General features: G+C 40.5%; 1 protein-coding gene across 1 annotated transcript in view; it reads right to left on the bottom strand.

Annotated features, from left to right (window-relative positions):
- Positions 1-19,673, bottom strand: part of LOC124417765 — a 90,782-nt gene that overhangs the window by 5,666 nt on the left and 65,443 nt on the right. Inside the window, exons 3-4 of the mRNA XM_046933551.1 lie at positions 5,984-6,104; positions 4,786-4,994 (exon numbers count right to left, since the gene is read on the bottom strand). Coding sequence (XP_046789507.1) covers positions 4,786-4,994; positions 5,984-6,104 — 330 coding nt within the window. The remainder of the gene's footprint in view (positions 1-4,785; positions 4,995-5,983; positions 6,105-19,673) is intronic.

Genomic DNA, 19,673 nt, shown 5'->3' with positions numbered 1-19,673 from the left:
AGTTTTCTACTTAACATTACCATATCAACTGGAAATACTTAGTGATTGCACAGAATCCCATGGAACAAGAAATCCTACGAAAATGCACTGCTACAGGCCCAGACTTCCACCCTACACCAGAAGAGTTTTGCCACTGCTTCAAATGAGAATTCCTGGAGCATGATCCAAAGCCTTCTGAAATCGCTGATTCTTCTTCTCTTCTAGTTCTGGTTCATGCAAATAACAAAACACACTAAAATAGAAGAGAAGAAGTGCTTAGAGCTGTCTGAGGAAACATGGGACAGGTCCTCAGGTAATTGAATTACCACAGTCTGCAACATTACTTATTGTAGTCACTGAAGTTATGCCAGTTTTTCCTAGCTGAGGCTTAGTTAGGCTTTCAGTGTTTGAACACGTTGTTCCACGGTCTGCTGCTTCACTGTACATCTGGGTGGGATATAAATCGGATTGCAAATATGGTCCTTATGTGACTTCAGGAGTGCTACGGACGACTATTCGCATTTTGTACATAAAATAAAAGCAAATTAGTGAATTTAACTCATTTTTCATTGCTTAAAGTGTAGCTGCAGCGGGGGGCTGTTAAGTAATGAAATGGTTTCTTCCTAAGACTAACGGCATTTCATCTAGCGCTGCACCATTTGGTGCATTATTCCTAGGCCTTTTCCAACCTGAACCTGAATTCATGTCTCTACTTCCCCTCCTGAAGATGCAGAACTACAAAGCAACAAGCCCAGCTGAAGGGGCTTGAGTCTGTAATTCCTCCAGGGATTAAGGGGACAGAATATTTATAGGCAGCCTAATGTTTTAGGGTACTCTGAGTTCGAAATCTAGCAATTAGTTTTTAATATAAAAAGCACTAAACACTTAACTTACTGAAAGGTCATGTTTACATAATATATGCTGACCACTAGCCATGCAGAGAAAAAAGTCACACATTTAATTTTACTTTGAGCTTTCTGCCTTTGATAAATTTAAGATTATTGTTGTATTAAAGCCATTTTTATGTCCTCTGTGGGAGTTATTGCACTCAGCACTCGCAGGTTTGGGTCTGAAGTAACGATGGGAGCAGTAACGTGACCACTCTTGAAACATACTGCCTAACATCTAAGAAGGATCAGAAAGACAATCCTTAGCCCTGAGCATTATATACAAATGAAATAGGGGTTATCTGGGGGCAGCATAATTCATTAAATGTTCCTTCTAAATGTAAAACACCAAATTCCCTTGACACAGTCTGCCTTTCGATCTGCAGTCTAGTTGTGACATAAAAATGATATTACAATAAGCAAACTTAAATTCAGGAAAGCTAAGACACAGCTAAAGCTCATTTTATTGTTACAACTTGTAATGAATAAACAGGGAAAACATGATAGATATCATAGTCCTTTGAAAAAGCACTAGGAAATATCCGATACCTGATTTTAGTAGATGGGTCTGGATCGTCAGCTGGTGTCAATCAGAAGATTTACATTAACTGTAATGCAGTTACCCTGTAGGTCTGTCAGCTGAGAATCTAATTCAGGAGCTGTGACAGTCAGTTAGGAATGCATCTATGTATATTTTCACCTTCCTCTTCTACATCCTTCTCTTTTATTTCAGATAAATGCTGAGGGAGTATCAAACGGATATTATGAAGATGATAAAATTACATTGCGACTGAAAGACAGTTTATTTCAAGGGAGAGTGTGAGGTGATCAAAAGGTGTGAAGTTCAAAAAGCCCTCCTGCAACAGTAACCGTACTGCAAGTTGTGTACATCACCCCTGAATGTAAAATCTTCACATCTTTGATGCATTTATCCTTTCATTAAAGTTTCTTATCAAGCACAGAATGATTATTTGTCCAGTTTTGCCAAACAGGACACAACAAGGCTGTGATTTTCTTAAGGCTGCATGAGACATGCATATCAGAAGAAGGTGAGTCTTTCTCATGCCGACCTAACTCCACAGTCCCTGGACCACTTTTACTGCCTAGTTACCCTTCTGTCATTGAATTAGTACAAGCTCCATTGAAAATCTTTAGAAACTCAGTTACTTGAACTCCAGCTTAACCAGCAAAGAATAGTTGGACCTTCTGCCTCATGAGCTGACAAATGGAAGGTTCTCTATAGAGGCAGTGGTTAGTGATTTTAAAAATACTATCTGTTACTGTGCCATGAAGGAGGCCATTCCAATGACAAGGATGATTTAAAGATGCTCCCTCCCCCTCTGCTGGCACTTCCCTGCTCATATATTTAGTCATGTGAAGCAAAGGACCAAGACTGAGGGTCTGAACAAAGGCTGCGTCCACTGCTGACCTCGGTGGAGCTTCAGTTTTGCTGAATAATGCCCTGTTTTCAGATAGATTGCCAGTAAAATATGAAGGAAAATTAGACAAGTTCATGTTAAGGTCCTGCATAAAAGCTTCATAGGAAGCAACCCAAATGAGAATATGAAAATAACTGTGGTGAGAAAAAGAAAGGAAAATCCTTAAAGATAAATGTTTATGCTTCCTTTGCTTTCCATTGTTGTGTTTTTAAATTTAAGTTCTGACTCGTGTTTGCAAAATGCACCATCTACCTGTTCAGCTTCTCCCAGGCTTGGTCTGTCCTGCTTCAGTTCCTCCGGACCAAACAGCTTTACTTCTTTATCTGCTAAATTTCACCCTGAGGTTTTGAAACAATAATGGAAACACACTTGTAGGATCCCTCCACAACTCAGGTTACATTTTAACTAAATATATTGCTTATATCCTTTAGGACAGAGAAAATAAAATATTGTTACAATCGTTTTCTAGAAAAATTTGGTTCCTTTTCAACCTTCCTTTGACAGTGTAGCACTGTAAAGAAGTCAATGGGAGAAGCAGTTGTCTGGCCCCTTGCTGGTGTTTTATTACTTCTTTCTGAGTGATTCCCCTTTTTAATTCAAACTCTATGAAGGCGTACCTTAAAAATATACAGTTCTACTGAGTTCAGCAGATTGCATGATTTATGAAACCAGGCTCACCATTTCTTGCTGTCAGTTGCATGCCATCAGTTATTGTAAGCACCTATCACTCATTAGATATGGAATTATTGGAGTCTAGACATATTCTCTTAGAAGACTTTCACACATGTAGATATTGGGGTACAGTACCCAAGAGCTGCTTTTCAGCTAGCCACTGAAAGAAACATTTCAGGCCACATCCTCAGGTGGTAGGAATCACTGCAGCTCTTTGCTTCTCTGATTTACATCAGCTCTGAGAATCTGGCCTGTTGTCAGTGACCTTGTAACCAACCATTTTTAGCAGCTTTGCTCTGGAACGGTGCAGCAACACTGAGACGTTGTCCCAGAAAAATACAAATTGTTATACACCATCTCACATCAGGTATTCTGTACCTCACATTGGTGGAACAAAGCATGTTATTTCCACTTAGTGGAAGAAACCAACATTGTTATTTCCACTGCTCTAGTGTCAGGACTTTTTATTTCCACTGCAGTGGTTGTTCAGGCTCTCATAACCAATAAGCCAACATCCACCCTGCCGAAAAAACCCATCAAAACAGCAACCCAACATAAAAACTTGGTTAGTCTGAAACACATTAGAGCACACAAAAGAAAACTGACTCCAGGCTGCAGACAGAATGGAAATGTCTGTTCTCCAGATAGCAATGAGTGGGATTTGACTAAAAAATGGTATTTTTCTGACACATCAGCAACCTTTGGATTCTTTTCAGTTCTCCAGATGATGCAAATGGGAAAAGAAAAAAACAAAACCACCACAACAAAAACCCACCACAAAACAGCAATCAGAGGGTGTATATTGATTCCACACGAGCTTCAAAGAGAGGAATGAAAACACGTACTGATTGCTTACAGTTCTTTAAAATAAATACCACTCAGGTTTAGAGCTTCTGGATACAACTTGTCAGATATATATATATATATATATGCCATGGTGGGGAATAAGATGTCTTGTTTTTATTGCTAACCAGTGGAAAAAACAGGCCTGTTACCCATGCAACTAAAACTCACTCACTCATGTTTATATGGCTTTATTAGCACCTGATGCACTGTTAAAGTGAGGGAGAATTCAAGAAGAAAATGCCAAGATGTTATTTTCCTGTAGAAAATATAATTCTATTATTTGTGAAAGCAGTCATTTTCTCTATTTGGTAAATTAGCACAAAATATGTGCAGAAATATGAAAGTGAGCTTATACATAGAGATTATCACCTTCCACCTTGGCATGTGTTTGTAAATGCTCTTTGCAACACTTTTTTTTTTCTTTTTTCTTTTTTTTCTTTTTTCCATGAGGCTTTATTTACTCCAGACTGACCTGAGAATTCACAGTGTAAGAAAATGATATGGAAAACTGTGTTGTACAGCAGGTTTTATAAGACGAAACACACCATTTTCAGTAAAATCCTCTGTGAAATAAATTCAAGTCAACACAGCTGTGAAGTTTGAGGGTGATATGAGCATAAGGTATGTGCAGCTTATATTACTGAGTGTTGGTGACATTACTTCAAAACATCTACAAGTGCCTGTAATAAAACCCGATAACATAGAATGAACCCCTCTGACCAGTACCAGCTAATATCTGCTCAGGTACATCATACATCCTCACCCAGTGGCATCAGAGACAGGACCACCCTGAACCCTATTTCTCAGGGAAGATAAGAATGTCAAGTTGGAATAGACCTCAGTCCAGTTTGGGTCACTCTGGATTTGTAACAGTGAGCAGAAGACTGCGGGGAAACAACACTGCAACTCAGCAGAGCAGTAAAACGCTGAGTGTCCTCAGGCTGGAAGTTGGGGTTACTCACCTCAGTGCCTTCAGCTAGCCGTGTGTGCAAGGAGTGCAAGAGCAGCAAGTTGTCCATCTGTGCAAGCAGGAGATGAGAGCAGGCACAGCAAGCACTCTTCCTGCACCAGGAAAAGCTGTCAGATCCGCGCCAAGGCAGGGCTGGCCGGCGGAGGTCACTGTGACTCCACACCGCCTGTCCTTGTTTTGCTTTGGGAAAGAGCTCTGCTGCTGCTGGAAGAAAGGAAATAGCAATATTTTTAGTTGTTTTTTTTTTCTCTCCCTCCCCCAGCACGTATAGTTTATAAAAATGGAGACTAACTGATGGCTGTAATTTTGATGGAGATTTACCTGTAGGCAAGATGGCAATCAAACCCACACTATTAACAGAAGGCTGATTGAGTTAATGAATATAATTGTCAACTCTACAAACTGATTTAGTCTGTCTAATAATCTATCAGTTTGTCTTTCTTCTTGCAGTTTGTCCCCATTTGTGTCTTGCTGTACGGTAACTGCAGGTGAACAGCTAAAATCCCTATAAATATAACATTGTTTGAGGGAGGACTGATGGATGTGTGGGAAAAAGAAAAGGAGATCTGCTATGCAGTGTAGTATAATCTATCACTGTACAATTAAAAGAGGTAAATTTGGGCTATGCAGCTGAACGAGTAGGCAGTGTTACCCTTTGTGTTTATCATAGGGTCATGGAGCAAATTCAGGTATTTCACTGGAGTAAGTCATGATTCAATGATTCATCCTTAAATGATTTACCGTTTGATGGATGAGTTAGCATACAGAAAGCACTCATAAAGTTACTGGAGACTGATGCTGCAAAATAGCATTAATATCTTTTAGAGAGTGAGAGAGAGAAGGAGTTGGGAGGACAGGGTCAGGAATACCTCCTGGGGTCAGGGCTTTGGGACACAGCTGGCTTGGTGAGCCTGCAGCAGCACTGCAAAGTTCACCTCCTGGTCTGCAGGTTGCCTGCCTGACAGGGCACCCTGAGGGTCTGCACAGAAAGGCTTTCCATCCTCCCCTTCGGTCAGGCTCAGGTTTCAGAGAGAAGGGCATGAGAAGATGAGGGATTACAATGAGAAGTCAGAATAGCCTCAGGCCAGGGTCAAACCAAATCCAGAAGTGCCCTTTCCAGATCACACAGCCCTTCTAGGAGCAGTTAGTAAAAGTGACCTTGACAGGTGTATCAGAAAAAGCTTACATACATGGAACTTCTGAAAGAGGCATGCACATTCCTCCTTCTTTGTAGAGCTTGACTGCAGTGCTCAGAGCTGCCATCGCTGCAGGGTGAGGGAAAGCGAACAGCAAGAGTAACCTGCATCTTCCCTGGTGTCAGACAGAAAAACACAAGATAAAGCTACTAATAATGTAAAGAAGTGTTACAGCATGAGATAGTAAGACATACACCCTTCACATGGGAAAAACCTGTATTTGCTAGGAATCTGCTTGTAAATGGTACCAGTAAATCTGAAAGAAAGGAGTGTGAACTCATGGCAAATGAGCTCAGAATTACACAGCAAGAGCATGTAACTTTGGCTCTTTTTCATGCAAAGCAACATATCTCCCTCAACTGCTCCGTGAGAATCATAGAATCACCAAGGTTGGAAAAGACCTCAAAAATCCACCTATCACCAATATTTCCCCACTAAACCATGTCCCTCAGTACAACATCTCAATGTTTCTTGAACACTTCCAGGGATGGTGACTCCACCCCTCCCTGGGCAGCCCATTCCAGCGCCTGACCACTCTCTTAGAGAAGAAGTATTTCCTAACATCCAACCTGAATTTCCCTTAGCACAGTTTGTGGACGTTCTGTCTAGTCCTATTGCTAGTTACATGGAAGAAGAGGCTGACTCCCACCTCACCACAGCCTCCTTTCAGGCAGTTGTAGAGAGCGATAAGGTCTTGAGCCTCCGCTTCTCCAGACTGAACAATCCCAGCTCCTTCAGCCTCTCCTCATAAGGCCTGTGCTCCAGACGCCTCACAGCTTTGTTGCCCTCATCTGGAGACACCAGAGGGCCCAAAACTGAACACAGTACTCGAGGTGCAGCCTCACCAGGGCTGAGTGCAGAGGAACAATCACCTCCCTGCTCTTGCTGCCTACATATTTCTGATACAAGTCAGGATGCCATTGGCCTTCTTGGCCACCTGGGCACACTGCTGGCTCATGTTCAGCTGAGTGTCGACCAATACCCCCGGATCCATTTCTTCTATGTAGTCTTCCAGACACTCTGCCCCAAGCCCATGGCATTGCTTGGGGTTGTTGTGGCCAATAGGCATTGTAGGACCCGGCATTTGGTCTTGTTGAACTTCATCCCATCAGTCTCAGACCAAACGAAAGCTCAGGTGGAGTCACCTGAGGAATTAGATTCATGCCTGTAGTATTTTTGCTGTCTGCAAGTGAGTCATTTAGGCCACTAAAGGAAAAAGACAAAGATGTGTATGGATCTGACATATCAACATCTTAACAGAAGGTGGTTGGCAGTGGCATGGACCTCCTCTGCACAATCTCATGGAAAGAAACACAAAATCTATTTGCAATATGATTCACTAATGGATACAGTGCGAGTGATGGACTGCCCCATGGAGCTGCACGAGTGGGCAGAGTCATGTAATTAAAAGAAATAGAGGTATAACTGGGGAGACTTACATAAAGTCTCCTAATAAAAAGGCAAACGACTCTTTGGAAACACAGTCTTATATAGCTGTATGCAGGCAATGCTATGCTTGGCCATCTTCTCTTCATCTACAACTTTTTAAAGCATGCGTGATACCACCATGTCTGTCTGTCTTCTGACGTGAATCTGCAATCTCAAAGCCTTACATGTGTGAGAGGAAATAAGATTTATAACGTATTGGCTCCTATTTCAGCTCTTCCTTAACTGTCTCTTACATATCATTCATTTGTTTTAATAGAAGAGCACTTTGCTTGTCCTGTCTTGCAGTTACAAGAGCAAAGAATCCTCCTCCTCCCAAATGTCCTTACTCTGTTTCACCACGTGTCTCACAGCTTGTACCTGGTTAATACACACCATCTGAGCAACAGCAAGTTTATCCCCCAGTCAGCTGGATTAGACAGCAGGTTCCAGAGGCTACACTGCCACTGAATACACTTACATCAAATTTAACATGAAGGGTAATCAATAAAAATATAAGCAATACATTTGTCTCATTCTGATTTTCTTTCTTTTCTTTCTTCTTTTTTTTTAAATGCTATACAAATGCCCAAGTACAGATGGCTTTCAGCTGTTTCAGAAGTGGTAGCACTGTCATTTATGCAGCATTTTGGGCTTCACAATTTCTATCATAATGTCACAACTTAAATGTGCCGTGTCCCAATGTTCTTGCAGTGCTATCTGATGGGAAAGGAAGTTGCTTTTGGTGCTTGCATGTAGATATTACCTGAATCAGCGTTGTCTGTAAGTTATCTGCTTATGCAAACAGTCAAAAAAATGTGAAAATACTGAAAAAAAAAAAAAAAAAGAATAGAGTGGAACTGTGTTAGCAACCCCAATGAAAGTGTCAACATCTCTTGCTCAAAAATGAAACTAGCTAAAAGTTAAATTAACTAAGCCCACTAATTGAACTTTTAATCACAACCCATAATAATAATAATAGGATCCTTTACTTTTCTGTTTTTTTATGCATTCGAGGACTGTCTGATTGGCATTTTTCAAAGGTGGTGAGAGGAAAGTAGGGATTTCATGTGCACTGCTCAAGTCTTGTCATGCCCGTCTGCCTGTGAGAACTGAAGAGCTATATAAATTTTCAGAAGAGTCAAGAGCAAAAGTGTCAGTTGAGAGAAAAGTGTCAGGAGAGAAAGAGCTTTAGTTAAACTGCTCTGAGCTTTTCTGTTTGTTTAATTTTAGTGACTAAAAAGAAGTCGGAAAAAGGATGTGTTTTAGATTCAGCATCCATAATACCTATATTAGGGTGTGCAAGTTGCACCAGATGAGTGATATATTGGCAGCCATCCCAGCAATTTAAGTGAGGCAGGATTTTACCCATCATTTTTAAAGCAAACAATTACAGGAAAAAAGAAAACAAGCCAGAAGAAAAATACTCATATTTCTCAGTGTAATAATGAAAGAGAAAGAGCACCACTTTAGATTTTAGAAAGATCTGTGGCACATCAGTCTGCCACGGAAAGGCTTTTGACAGGCCTTGGGTTAGGGTTTTTTTGTCTGAATGTATCTAAATATCTGCCCTAAGTGTAATTCAGGACTAAATGCTAAGCTCTTATTTTATTTTTGGAGAGAGTGGGGAGGTGGAAAGAACAAAAAACTTTCCACTTACTTTTAATACTAATTTTGTGATTTTTGTGCCACACCAATAATGTTATTATCTCAGCATTGAGAGCATGAATATAAACTGTACATTCTCTTCTTTGAAACGTTTAAACCTTTGATGGATAAAATGCTAACAAATGTGAAAATAATTAAGAAATAATCCTGCGCAATAATGAAAGGCATTAGAACTTCATGTGTAAATGGAATATCTCAATTTTTAATATTTTTAAATCTGTGGTAGGCATAGGATAATGTTCTTAATTTGTTACTTTTTAATTGAAGATCAAAGGGCATTATAAATTGATTTGGACAATACTTATTTTCTTCACGTACTCTGTGACTGGGATTTTCTGAAGTTATCAGTAACCTTTGGGTGGGTTGGTAAAGCAATGTGCGCTCCATCTATGGCCAAATATAACATAAGCAAACATCCTTGCTAGTAAGTGTAAATATTTTTCATCTTAAAATCTGATATAACATGATTGAGTTGGATTTCCAAACATACTCAGGTGCTACGATGATGGGCAAAGCAGGACACCCGAAGTGGGGAGCTCATGTTGGAGGGAACGCTGTTCCAGCACAAGCATGGCTGCTTTAATGTACAGCTCCCCACTGGCAGCACATCTGTGGAGAAGAGTTCCCCCTCCTCAGCCATGCAAAAACACATATTCAGGAAGCTTATTTCAAGTCCCTGGAGTTGGGCTTACTGATTACTCACATAGAACTTTGTTAAACTGGGGAGTAATTCCCTTGCAGCAAGTCTCAGTCTTGTGCAAAAGGGATATACGTTGAAAATAAGAGAACAAAAGAAAAAAATCAAAATGGATGTTTGACCTTAGAAAAGGCATTAGGTGGATTTGAGGCATTCAATCCAGTGTTGAATCTCACCCATTGATGTTTCCGTGCCTTTTCTTTGAGCTGAAGCGGCTTTTCCTCCAAAACATGGACAAAAGCATTAATCACCGAAGGCATCAATAAAGTGGCAGTATCTGACAGATGTTAGTAGTGAGAGAAAAACTGGCTCTGTAAATGCAATACTTTTTCATACTACTTTAGCAAAGCCGTTGTTTTGGAGGGATGAAAGGTATATTTTTGGAACCACTGCTAAGTAGGATAATAGAATGACTTCTAACCCAAATTATGCCATTGCCTCTCAGATATTTTAAAAATAATTTGACAGAAAATTTCATCATGAAATTCCATCTATTTTTTTAACTGTGTGGTATTTCACAGGTTGACATCACGTGAAATCAGCTAATCCTGCTCACAGATGTATTTCACTCCAGTGATAAAGAGGAGAAATGTACCCATTAGGAAACAGAAAATAGAGCAGACAGACAAAACTGCAAATATTATTTCAGTTTCAGCTAATTAATTGCAGGAGAAGAAAGATTCTCTCAATACCACTATCTGCAAATGCTGTTACTGGTCTGATTACCCCAGAGCACAGCCATCAGAAAGGGCTCCTTTGGACTAGTTGCATCTAGAGGGTCAACAGAGAACACACTTATTGCTCTTAAAGTAGTTTTCTGAATAAAAATAGTGCTGCTTATTTTTGGAGACAGTCTCCAACCAACCTTTAAAACTCAGTTATTTTCCACTCTCTTATTTCTCACCTCTTTATTATTATTATTATTATTATTATTTATTTCTGTTTGCAAATACATATCGTCTCTTAGCACAACCTACCTATATCCCATAGTGGAACACTAAACCTTCAAGAGCTTTGGGTTTACAAGAACCTGTTACGTCCCATTTTCTGACTGAGGAAAAGTGATCTTCAGGGAAGGGAAAATGGCTTGTCTAAAATCACACAGTGAGATTAATGATGGAGCCAAGCACTGAGCATTTAGGCTGTGGTCAGATGATCACTAAGATTGGATTTATGCCTTACTGGATCACCTGGAAATACAAAGCTGGTGCATATAGGCATGCATCTTGTTGAACTATTCACAGCACACAGGATAGCACTTCTGTCAGCTGATGCCATGAAGTAACCCAGACTACATGAATCCTGTATGTCATTCATTCTCATCTCTCTACTGTGTTTTGGGATGATGGCCTGTTGTACTGTGGTAGAAAAGTTAGCTCCTACTTATGAGGCCATTATAACAGCAGGAAAAAAAAAACAAACACTAGAAACATATCGTGTCACAAGAAGCTTTCTACATGTCACCAAGTTCCAGGACATCAGTTTCCCGAATGCAGTGGAAGTCAACATGGAGCAGTTGATGGCTAAGCTCCTGAAAGGGACCCTCTCCTACTGGTGACTGGTTACAGAGATGAGCAAATAACTGAGAGTAGTTTTTCATGGTCATTCCAGGATGCATCAGCAAGGAAGGATGAACAGGGGACAGAACTGCATTTTGCAAAATCATTTTTGGTTGCTCAGGCTCCTCTTCTAGGAGGCATGTGAGTCTGTGAGAAGAGCTCTGGCTACCAGCAGAAGGTTATACTTCAGATACAGGCAGGTCAGTAATGCTGGGATAACTCGAGAAGAGAGAAGTTTCCAAGTATCTGCTTCCAGCTGTTTCTCAGGCTGGTTTCCACTCAACCAGGAATGCTTAGTGAACACTGAAGAGAAAGAATCCTTAGTTATCAGAGAGGTGATAGCTGTTGGCTCTTAGCATTTGATCCCCAACCAGTTTGATGCAGAAATGTGAGCAAGACAGTGCTGAAGTGTACGCTCTTTGGAAGACCCTTGGCTCATGATGTGGTAAGCAGGAAGTTGAAACAAGCATTGCTCAACTGAATATGAATCCTCTCTTTCTGCCCTCTGACTTTTCCTGAGTGTTTACGAACATCCTGGGGCACTGCAACACTGTGCTGGGATCATTTTCGGCTGGTTTCACAGTCTTCATTATGCTTATGTTTTTCTTGCCCCTCACCTGATAGATGACCCGGAGACAGGAGAGTCAGCTGTCGTGGTCAACCATTCATGTAATTGGGTGTTTCCAAAAACATCCCACGCCACATTTGCTTCTCCCAAGAACCCTAGTACACTGCTTGCATCTGGTTGGGGTTGTCTTTATGGGGCTTGTAGGCTACAATCTTTAAGCATGGTCTGCAAGGGTATGAGCTAGCCATCACACGGGAGGCACCGTTGGTCAGGAAATAAGGGTGTAGTCAGATTTACTACTGCAAATGCATCAGGAGAAGTTTAAGAAGTTACCTCTCCCAGCTCTTTGTGGCTACTTCTCAGTTTTATGACAGAGCTGCAAGCGTGATCTGTTTTCAGTTCATCCAGCTCAACCTAAACCAGAGATGAAGGTGATTTGAGAAGCCCTGGATGATTAGGCATTGAATCTAGGAGGATTTACATAATCTGTTCTGGTGGCTCAACTGTGGGCTGGTAATCACCAGCTGAAAGATGGCAAATGACAACTGTGGACAGTAATGAATAGTTAGAGGTTGTAATATCTTGAAGGCTCCAATTACTGCCATTGTAACTGCAACTGTGCCTGAAGATACAGTGTGGGAGTGACTTGACTCTGCCAGTCACTAAGCAATTAGCCCCAAAGGCAGCATGGCACATATCTCCGTGCCTCCATTTCCCATCTGTGAAAGAGGGACAGAACTGCACATTCACTTTCGCTTAGTATATTCTGCTTTGACACTCAGTGTAAGGATTCAACCTTAAACAGGAATTTCTCAAATGCATCATGAGGGAACTAGGCACCCACTGAAATAAAACTAAAAGAGTAGTTAGAAATTACTGGAGAAGCAGTCCTGTCCTTGCAATAACAACACTTATGTTTAATATCTGTCATATTCTCTTTTTCATATAGACATACCAGACAGCCCTTATTTCCTCGTATTGAGATCACATGGCAAACCTTTTCTTGGAGCAAAATGCCTGCTAAAACATTTTGGTTTATGTAAAGGCACAAAGTGGTATTACCTATGGGGCTTGAGGCTGCAGGGGCCTGCAGGCAAAATACTCGACATGCTGAAGAGGAAATGCAGTTACTGAAGTCAAGTTTATGTTTTCTAGCCTATTTTTCTTGAGATAATTTTGTCAGATTGTCAAACAAACTCTCCAAAGGGATTTGAGTCACAACCACATTAAACTGGAATCCAATCTTGTTATGCTGGCCTCAGCTAGTGGATATTCCCTCTGAGCGAGCCTGCACTGTATTAAGCTGCCTTCTGTTTCTTCAACCTAAGCTGTGAATGTATAATCATATTTCCTTTTGAAAATGACTTTTTCTTCATTACAGAAACAGGATTGATTTTCCTACAGAGTGTAACACTTGTCGAAGCAGCCATAATCAAATTTCAGTATAATGTCCCTACACAAGTAATTCCCACAATTAAACTGGAACCCTTCTGAATACCTGTTGGGCTGTTTTCTAATCTTTGTATATATCTGGAATAGGTCCGCTGAGAACACAGGCCAAATCCACAGCTTGTACACATCAAAGTCAGTGGAGCTCCATCTGTAGATACCAATTGTGGATGTAACTCCCTACTTGTAGTGAACAGTCACTCATTAATACTGGTATGACAAAAGGAGAAGAACTGGTCTGATAAGATCAAAATAAGTTCCCTTTCATATCAGTGAATGAAAGAATTTGCATATATCTTTTAATTTTCCCAATATCCCAAATATTCCCTCATCTCACTCTAAATAATATTAAGAGGAGATGGATACAAAGGTAGTAATGTTGTGATAGTTAGCTTAGGAGAAGCTTTAGTGGCCTGAGGACTCACGCACTAAGCCACGGTATGAGCACACTATGTCAACAGGCTCTGTTTTTTGTGAAGAGCCTTCCAACTTAATGAAGGCATTTAGGCAAGCCATGAACAAATAATAGGCAAACGCTGCAGACCTTTGTGTGACTCTCAAGTGCTGCCTGTGCTGCCTTCTCAGCAAATTCATGTCTTCTTTCTGAAATCTTGTGATTAAACTGCCATACTTACTTAAATGGGTTATGGTGCATGCGAACTAGGCACAATTCATTTTTGAAATAAAAAAGTTTTTAAGTGCCTTTTCTATTGCTTTCCATTTTACCAAAATTCTTCCCATCCTCCTTCTCTACTGTGCCCTGCACCTTTGAAGAATTTACCTCTTTATCCTCCTCTTTGGATAAGTCCTGACCGAATGTACTTCAAAGAGATATTTTCAGCATTGCTGGAGAAGTCCCTCTTAAGTAACCTGCCTATATGTTCAAATTCACCTTTCCTAGATAAAACATCTGAGGGGAGGCAAACAGGCTGCCTTCCCAAGAACATCCCACCTTGCTGTGTGCCAGTCACCAATGAGGCAGGCTCAACACTCCTTCAACTGACAGATGCTCATCATTTGTGTGCTCTGAGGCTCCCTGTTTTCTCTCAGTCACACGCTAACATGTGCACATGCATACATACACACATGTAAAACGTGGAGAACCTAAATCAAGTAAATAATTAAGACAAAGTCCATTTTAAATATAAAGTTGAGTCTCAGCTCATACTGCTTGGCAGCAGTCAGGTGATACAAAGCCAGCTATCAACTTGCCCTAAAGGGCAGCTCTGGATTTCCCCTGTTACGGAGTGATGAATGTTTAAAAGAAAATGAGTTTTTTTGTGTGTGTGCAAATGAGTGAGGCTGAATTTGCAGCTCCACCTATTTTCTGAAGGTCAAGTAGCCTGAACTCCTTACAGACACATGTACAGAAGTAAGTGAAAATAAAGTGTTTGCCAGCATGCCTTTTGCTAACGTCCACTTAGTATTATCTATTGTAGTCATTCCATTGGAGAACATCATGCTATTAAAGGAGGCCAGCCCTGCCAAGTGTTAGTCCCCCAGAGGGGACTCACCCATGTGTTAAACATTTTAGCTCTTGTAATAGAAGGCTATGCTCTATATTTCAATGACAATTCACTTAGTGTTTACAGATGAAATACTTGGGAGTGCATCCCAGCGAGGAGCGTTTGCTTTTGATACCAAGAGAGTGGGCAGTGGAATCATGGAGTGTGTGCTGTTTGTGAGACAGATGCGTCTTGTTGCAGTCAGCATACCAGACGCTCAAGTTCAACTTGGGCACCTAATGTGTGCATCAGCCTTGCTGAGTTGTGGAGAGCCCTAAGCACATTGTGCTTCCAAAGGCAGTGAATAGCTAGGAGAGCGAGATGGCTGGTGTAGTGTAACTTTCCTTTACAACTAGGCAAACTGCACACTGTCATTCTGAAGCCATCCTGTGATAGAAAGAGTGGAAGTACTTGCAGCTGCTTGTTCTGCTTTTGAGGGGAGAAGTGGGAGAACAGATTTCAGGTAACTTTGTTGCTCTAAGCAGAATATGTAAATATCAAGGTGGGAAAAAGCAGGGAAAAGTGGGGAGAACTGCATATTCCCCACAGAGTCTCTCAGCAAAGCTCTTGTAAATCAGTCTGGCATCTGGAAGCGGCGTGCATTCTGGAGGAATGCTCCAGTTTCAGTTTCCTTTAAGTAGATTTGACTTTGTCTCATTTAAAGCAAATGTGTTGCTTTGTTGACATGAAAGTTTTGATGACACACCACCCTAACTGTTCGTTATTCTAGAGAAGCACAAACCTGCATCCGATGCTCTATGACATGTTTTTGTGCTTCTCGTTGTTATAGTTTTCCACCAACTGATCATCACAGCAAGTCAACCTGCAAATGAGTACTCCTGAGCTCTTTAATGAGGCCCTTATCTGTGGCCAACTTAGGACTACTCATTGGTCTTTCCCCCGTTGAACAGCAGCAACTCCAAATAACCCTCCCATTAAAACGAATGCGCTGCTGTCAGAGATGTCAGGTTGCGGGCACGACGAGCTTCTGAAGCCAGTTATTGCATCATTCTTCTGCTGGGCCAAGGTACAAAGCCTACCGGAGTGATTAGAGCAATTACTCAGCACTGTTTGTCACAGTCAATCAGATCTGACCAGCATGAATGCAGCCCTGACCTAGACCTGCCTTTCTAGCAAAGCATTATTATTGGTTGTCATCTTTCTCTTCAGTAGCTTTATGCATGCGCCTAAGTTAGAAACACACTAAGAAAACTTCCTAGCAATTATTTCTCTTTCGTTTCTCTCCTTGATAGACCCCTCCAATCATCTGGCGTGAGCTTTCTTTTCCTTTTGTCCTTCTGTGTGTGATCCTGCTGATGTACACTGTGACTTTCTGCCAGCAAGTTAACCAGCAAAACCCACTTGCTTTGGAGTCACTAACATCACCCCTTCTCTTTTCTTGCTTTAGCAGGAACCAGGGGAGGCTTCTTGCCGGGAGCTAACACAAAATATGGTCTTAGTAAGTCTATATCTCTGTACATCTTCTTTGCAACAAAAGAACCTACTATTTATAGAATGTTGCTTATTAAGATTAAAACATACAGACAAAAATGTGTTAGCAAAGTAAAGAATGTTTTTTTTTTATTTCTTTCTGGTATGGTTGGAATTAGGTTATTTAAGAAGAATTGTGCTTGAACCCCCCAACTCAGGTTGCCTGAGTCTGTGCATAGGTGCTGGTTCTCACGCTTGCTCTTCATTATGTCTTAAACTTTGCTTAAGATCTGCAGGAAAGCAAGAACAAGCAAATCTCTGCTCCTCTGCTTTCACTATGAAGTTTCACAAGCATGCAGCTGTGCTGCACCTCTGAACTGCCATCCTCTCTCCTCTTGTCTTTTTTTTTTCTATGCACATACAAGAAAGATACTTCATCAGTAGTACCAAAGAAAGAGCCAAAAGGCATAGGGACACATGTTTCAGGATGCTGAGATACCACAGTGAGATAACTTAGACAGATGAATGGAAGAAAAAACTTGAGGCTGCCCGGTACTCTTCCGCAGCACACTGCCAAATATTTCCTGCACACAGATGTGTGAGGGAGGCTATAGGATGTGATTTCACATGGCTTATGTCAGCAGTTCTTACACTGCTTCCAATGATTGCTAGTGAGCAAATTTAAAAAGCTCATGACAAGAATGGACATGTAAAAACAAGAAATTAAATCTCAGTAGGGAGAGATCTTGAATGTACATTATTATAATTATTGTGATTTACAGGAATTACTAGTAATGAAGGAATAAAGGGCCCTCTGATTACAAACAATTCCACCTGTTCCTTTGCCACATTTGGATGGTAATTTCAGTATTGCTTTTAAAAAAAAGTTGTTCAAAGCTATCAGTTAGCAATACAGTATTAAAACCAAAATGCTTTGTAGTTATTTTTCAAGGAAGTAGCTACATACCACACAATTTATAGCACTATGCTCTATGATCATTTAAGCGTCCTAAACTTTAGGTAGGTCCCCACATATTCTGCTAAAGGCGGGAAACATATCCACCTTCTACATGCCACTGGAGATGATTCTTTCATATGCCCCTTGAATTATCATTTCTTGGCTTGGTTCAGGCATTCAACACTCTGATACTCCTTGGATACCACGGATAAAGGTACTGGGATGCCGGGCACAACAAAGAGTATTTCTGCTCTCTGACTTCAAGAATAAAAATATGGGAAGCTCTGTAGGTTGTCAGATTCTTAAATCCTTAGAAAAGATTTAAGGGTAAAAACCTACAGTTAGATTGAAAATAATACACATGTAATAATAGAACAAATCTACAAATAGATGAAATAAGAAAATGTATTACTAAGATTATACTTAAAAATAATAAGTACCTTCTTAGCTGATTTAGCATCTCAACTGCTTGTCACACTGGCTGATTAGCCTTTACAACTTACCCCAGGGCTGGCATCTCCTGGCAAAATATTAAAGGTATTATCTTTCTTCTTACTAGTAAAGATGGTTGATAGAGCCATCCAGTGCAACTGCTCTGCACAATCATTTTCTTCTGTAGCTCAGAAAAGAGTAATTGTCTGTTCTTGCTTACTGTTCTTTACTGACAATAAGGAAGCAAGGCAGGGGATCAATTCTTTTTCTTTAAGGTTACCAATTGCCTATTTTAATTGGCAAATTCCTAGCTTCAGCTTTAATCTGCCTATTTGTGCAATACAGGACACAACAGCAGAGGCTTTTAAATCTTACAGCAATTGTCAGTAGAAGCATCTTCTTAAATGTAACCATTATCAGCCTTTTTTAACAGCAACCTATGGGCTCACATTCAAGAGGAAAGACAAAATGCTGGTTTGGATGGATCTGATTTTGTATCAACTCACTGTCTGTAACAATTTAAGGGTGTCCACGAAAGTCCTTTCACACTTAGCTTAGAAATCAAAGCCAGAAGTTCTGAGGGCAATCAAAACCACTCCAGAACTCTGTAATCTGACTCAGCCTTATGCAGACCATTCGCACCAATGCTTGTCACATTTCTTGAGTCTGAGTCAGGAAAAAAAGAAAATGTTGGTACTAAATTGTTAATATATCCAGGCTTGATGGGCTCCTGGGCAGTCTGATCGAGTGGTTGGCAAGCCTGCCCATCGCAGGGGTTTGGTGATCTTTGAGGTCCCTTCCAACCCAAGCCATTCGATAATTCTATGATTTTAAATTGCTCTTATAAATAATTACTAGGAAATGGATGGTCATGAAGGCAGTATGGCATACAGAATAACTAAAGACATTCAAAAGTTCAAAGTCTTGAATATATATATTCTTGAAAATAAGAAGTGACTTTAAATGGTTGCAAAATGGGTTTTAACCAATTAACTTGTTTTCTGCCGTGCAGCCAACATGTTTCTTACAGTGCTTCATGTTTCTTACTCCTGCTTCAATTTTTCCCCTATAAGAAGTGGTCTGAGAGCATGCACTCATATCCATAGAAAACACACTGAATTTTGTGATTCTCCACGTGAGTGAATCCACTGCAGGATCACAGCCTATAATGGAGCTCAAGAAAATTGCAAATGCTCTTTCTCACTGTTTGGCTGCTTTCAAGTTTGTAGATCACACAGACTGGACGTGCTTTTGTTGTTGGTAAAAGATCCCACTTATAGAATCTGTTTGTGAAACTGAAGAAAACAGTAGAGACTAGTGAAGTCAGTGGAAGTACTAGGTACGTATAGAGCACAGCCCATAGATCAGTAGGAATTTTAAAATCTTGAACTCCATGAGATTCACCTATCCATATGAAACAGTAACTGAACAGTAATTGTAAAGTGCCCTAATATTTTCCTAAAATGTGTTGGGATTCAATGTTAATTTGCAGTTCTCCCACTGTGAGATGGCAATTAGGTTCAATTAACTATAGGTTTCTACTTTAAAAGTCTCTAAGAAAACAAGATTACTAATTCTTAAACAATTGTCCTAGTGCAATAACTTCAGTACTTGACTGAACTAACAACATAGAGCTATGCTCAAATTAACTGTTAGCCAAAGCATGCCTGACTGAAATTCTGCCAATCCTGAACTAGGGAACGAATAGCAGATCTTGGTGATTCAGAAAAGTTTTGCAAATGCTGAGGAAAAGGCAGAGAAAAAAGAAAAGTTAGGTTGTTGTGTCTGATTCCCCTGCAGCTGATTGCACGTGGCAGTCCATCTCCGTCTGAGTTGGTAGCTGTCTGAGTACAGTACAAGGCTGCATCTTTTTGAATCTATTAAGTCTGAACGGATTTAATACATTCAAATATAAGCTTTCTTTTTCCTGCTTTACTGACTTCTCTCTGGTAGGAACTGACTTGTCTCCACATAGCTGTACCATCCTTATTG

This window comes from Gallus gallus, chromosome 2, assembly GCF_016699485.2.
Source record: "Gallus gallus isolate bGalGal1 chromosome 2, bGalGal1.mat.broiler.GRCg7b, whole genome shotgun sequence".
Taxonomy (NCBI): domain Eukaryota; kingdom Metazoa; phylum Chordata; class Aves; order Galliformes; family Phasianidae; genus Gallus; species Gallus gallus.
This window is presented reverse-complemented; position numbering and strand designations above follow the sequence as displayed.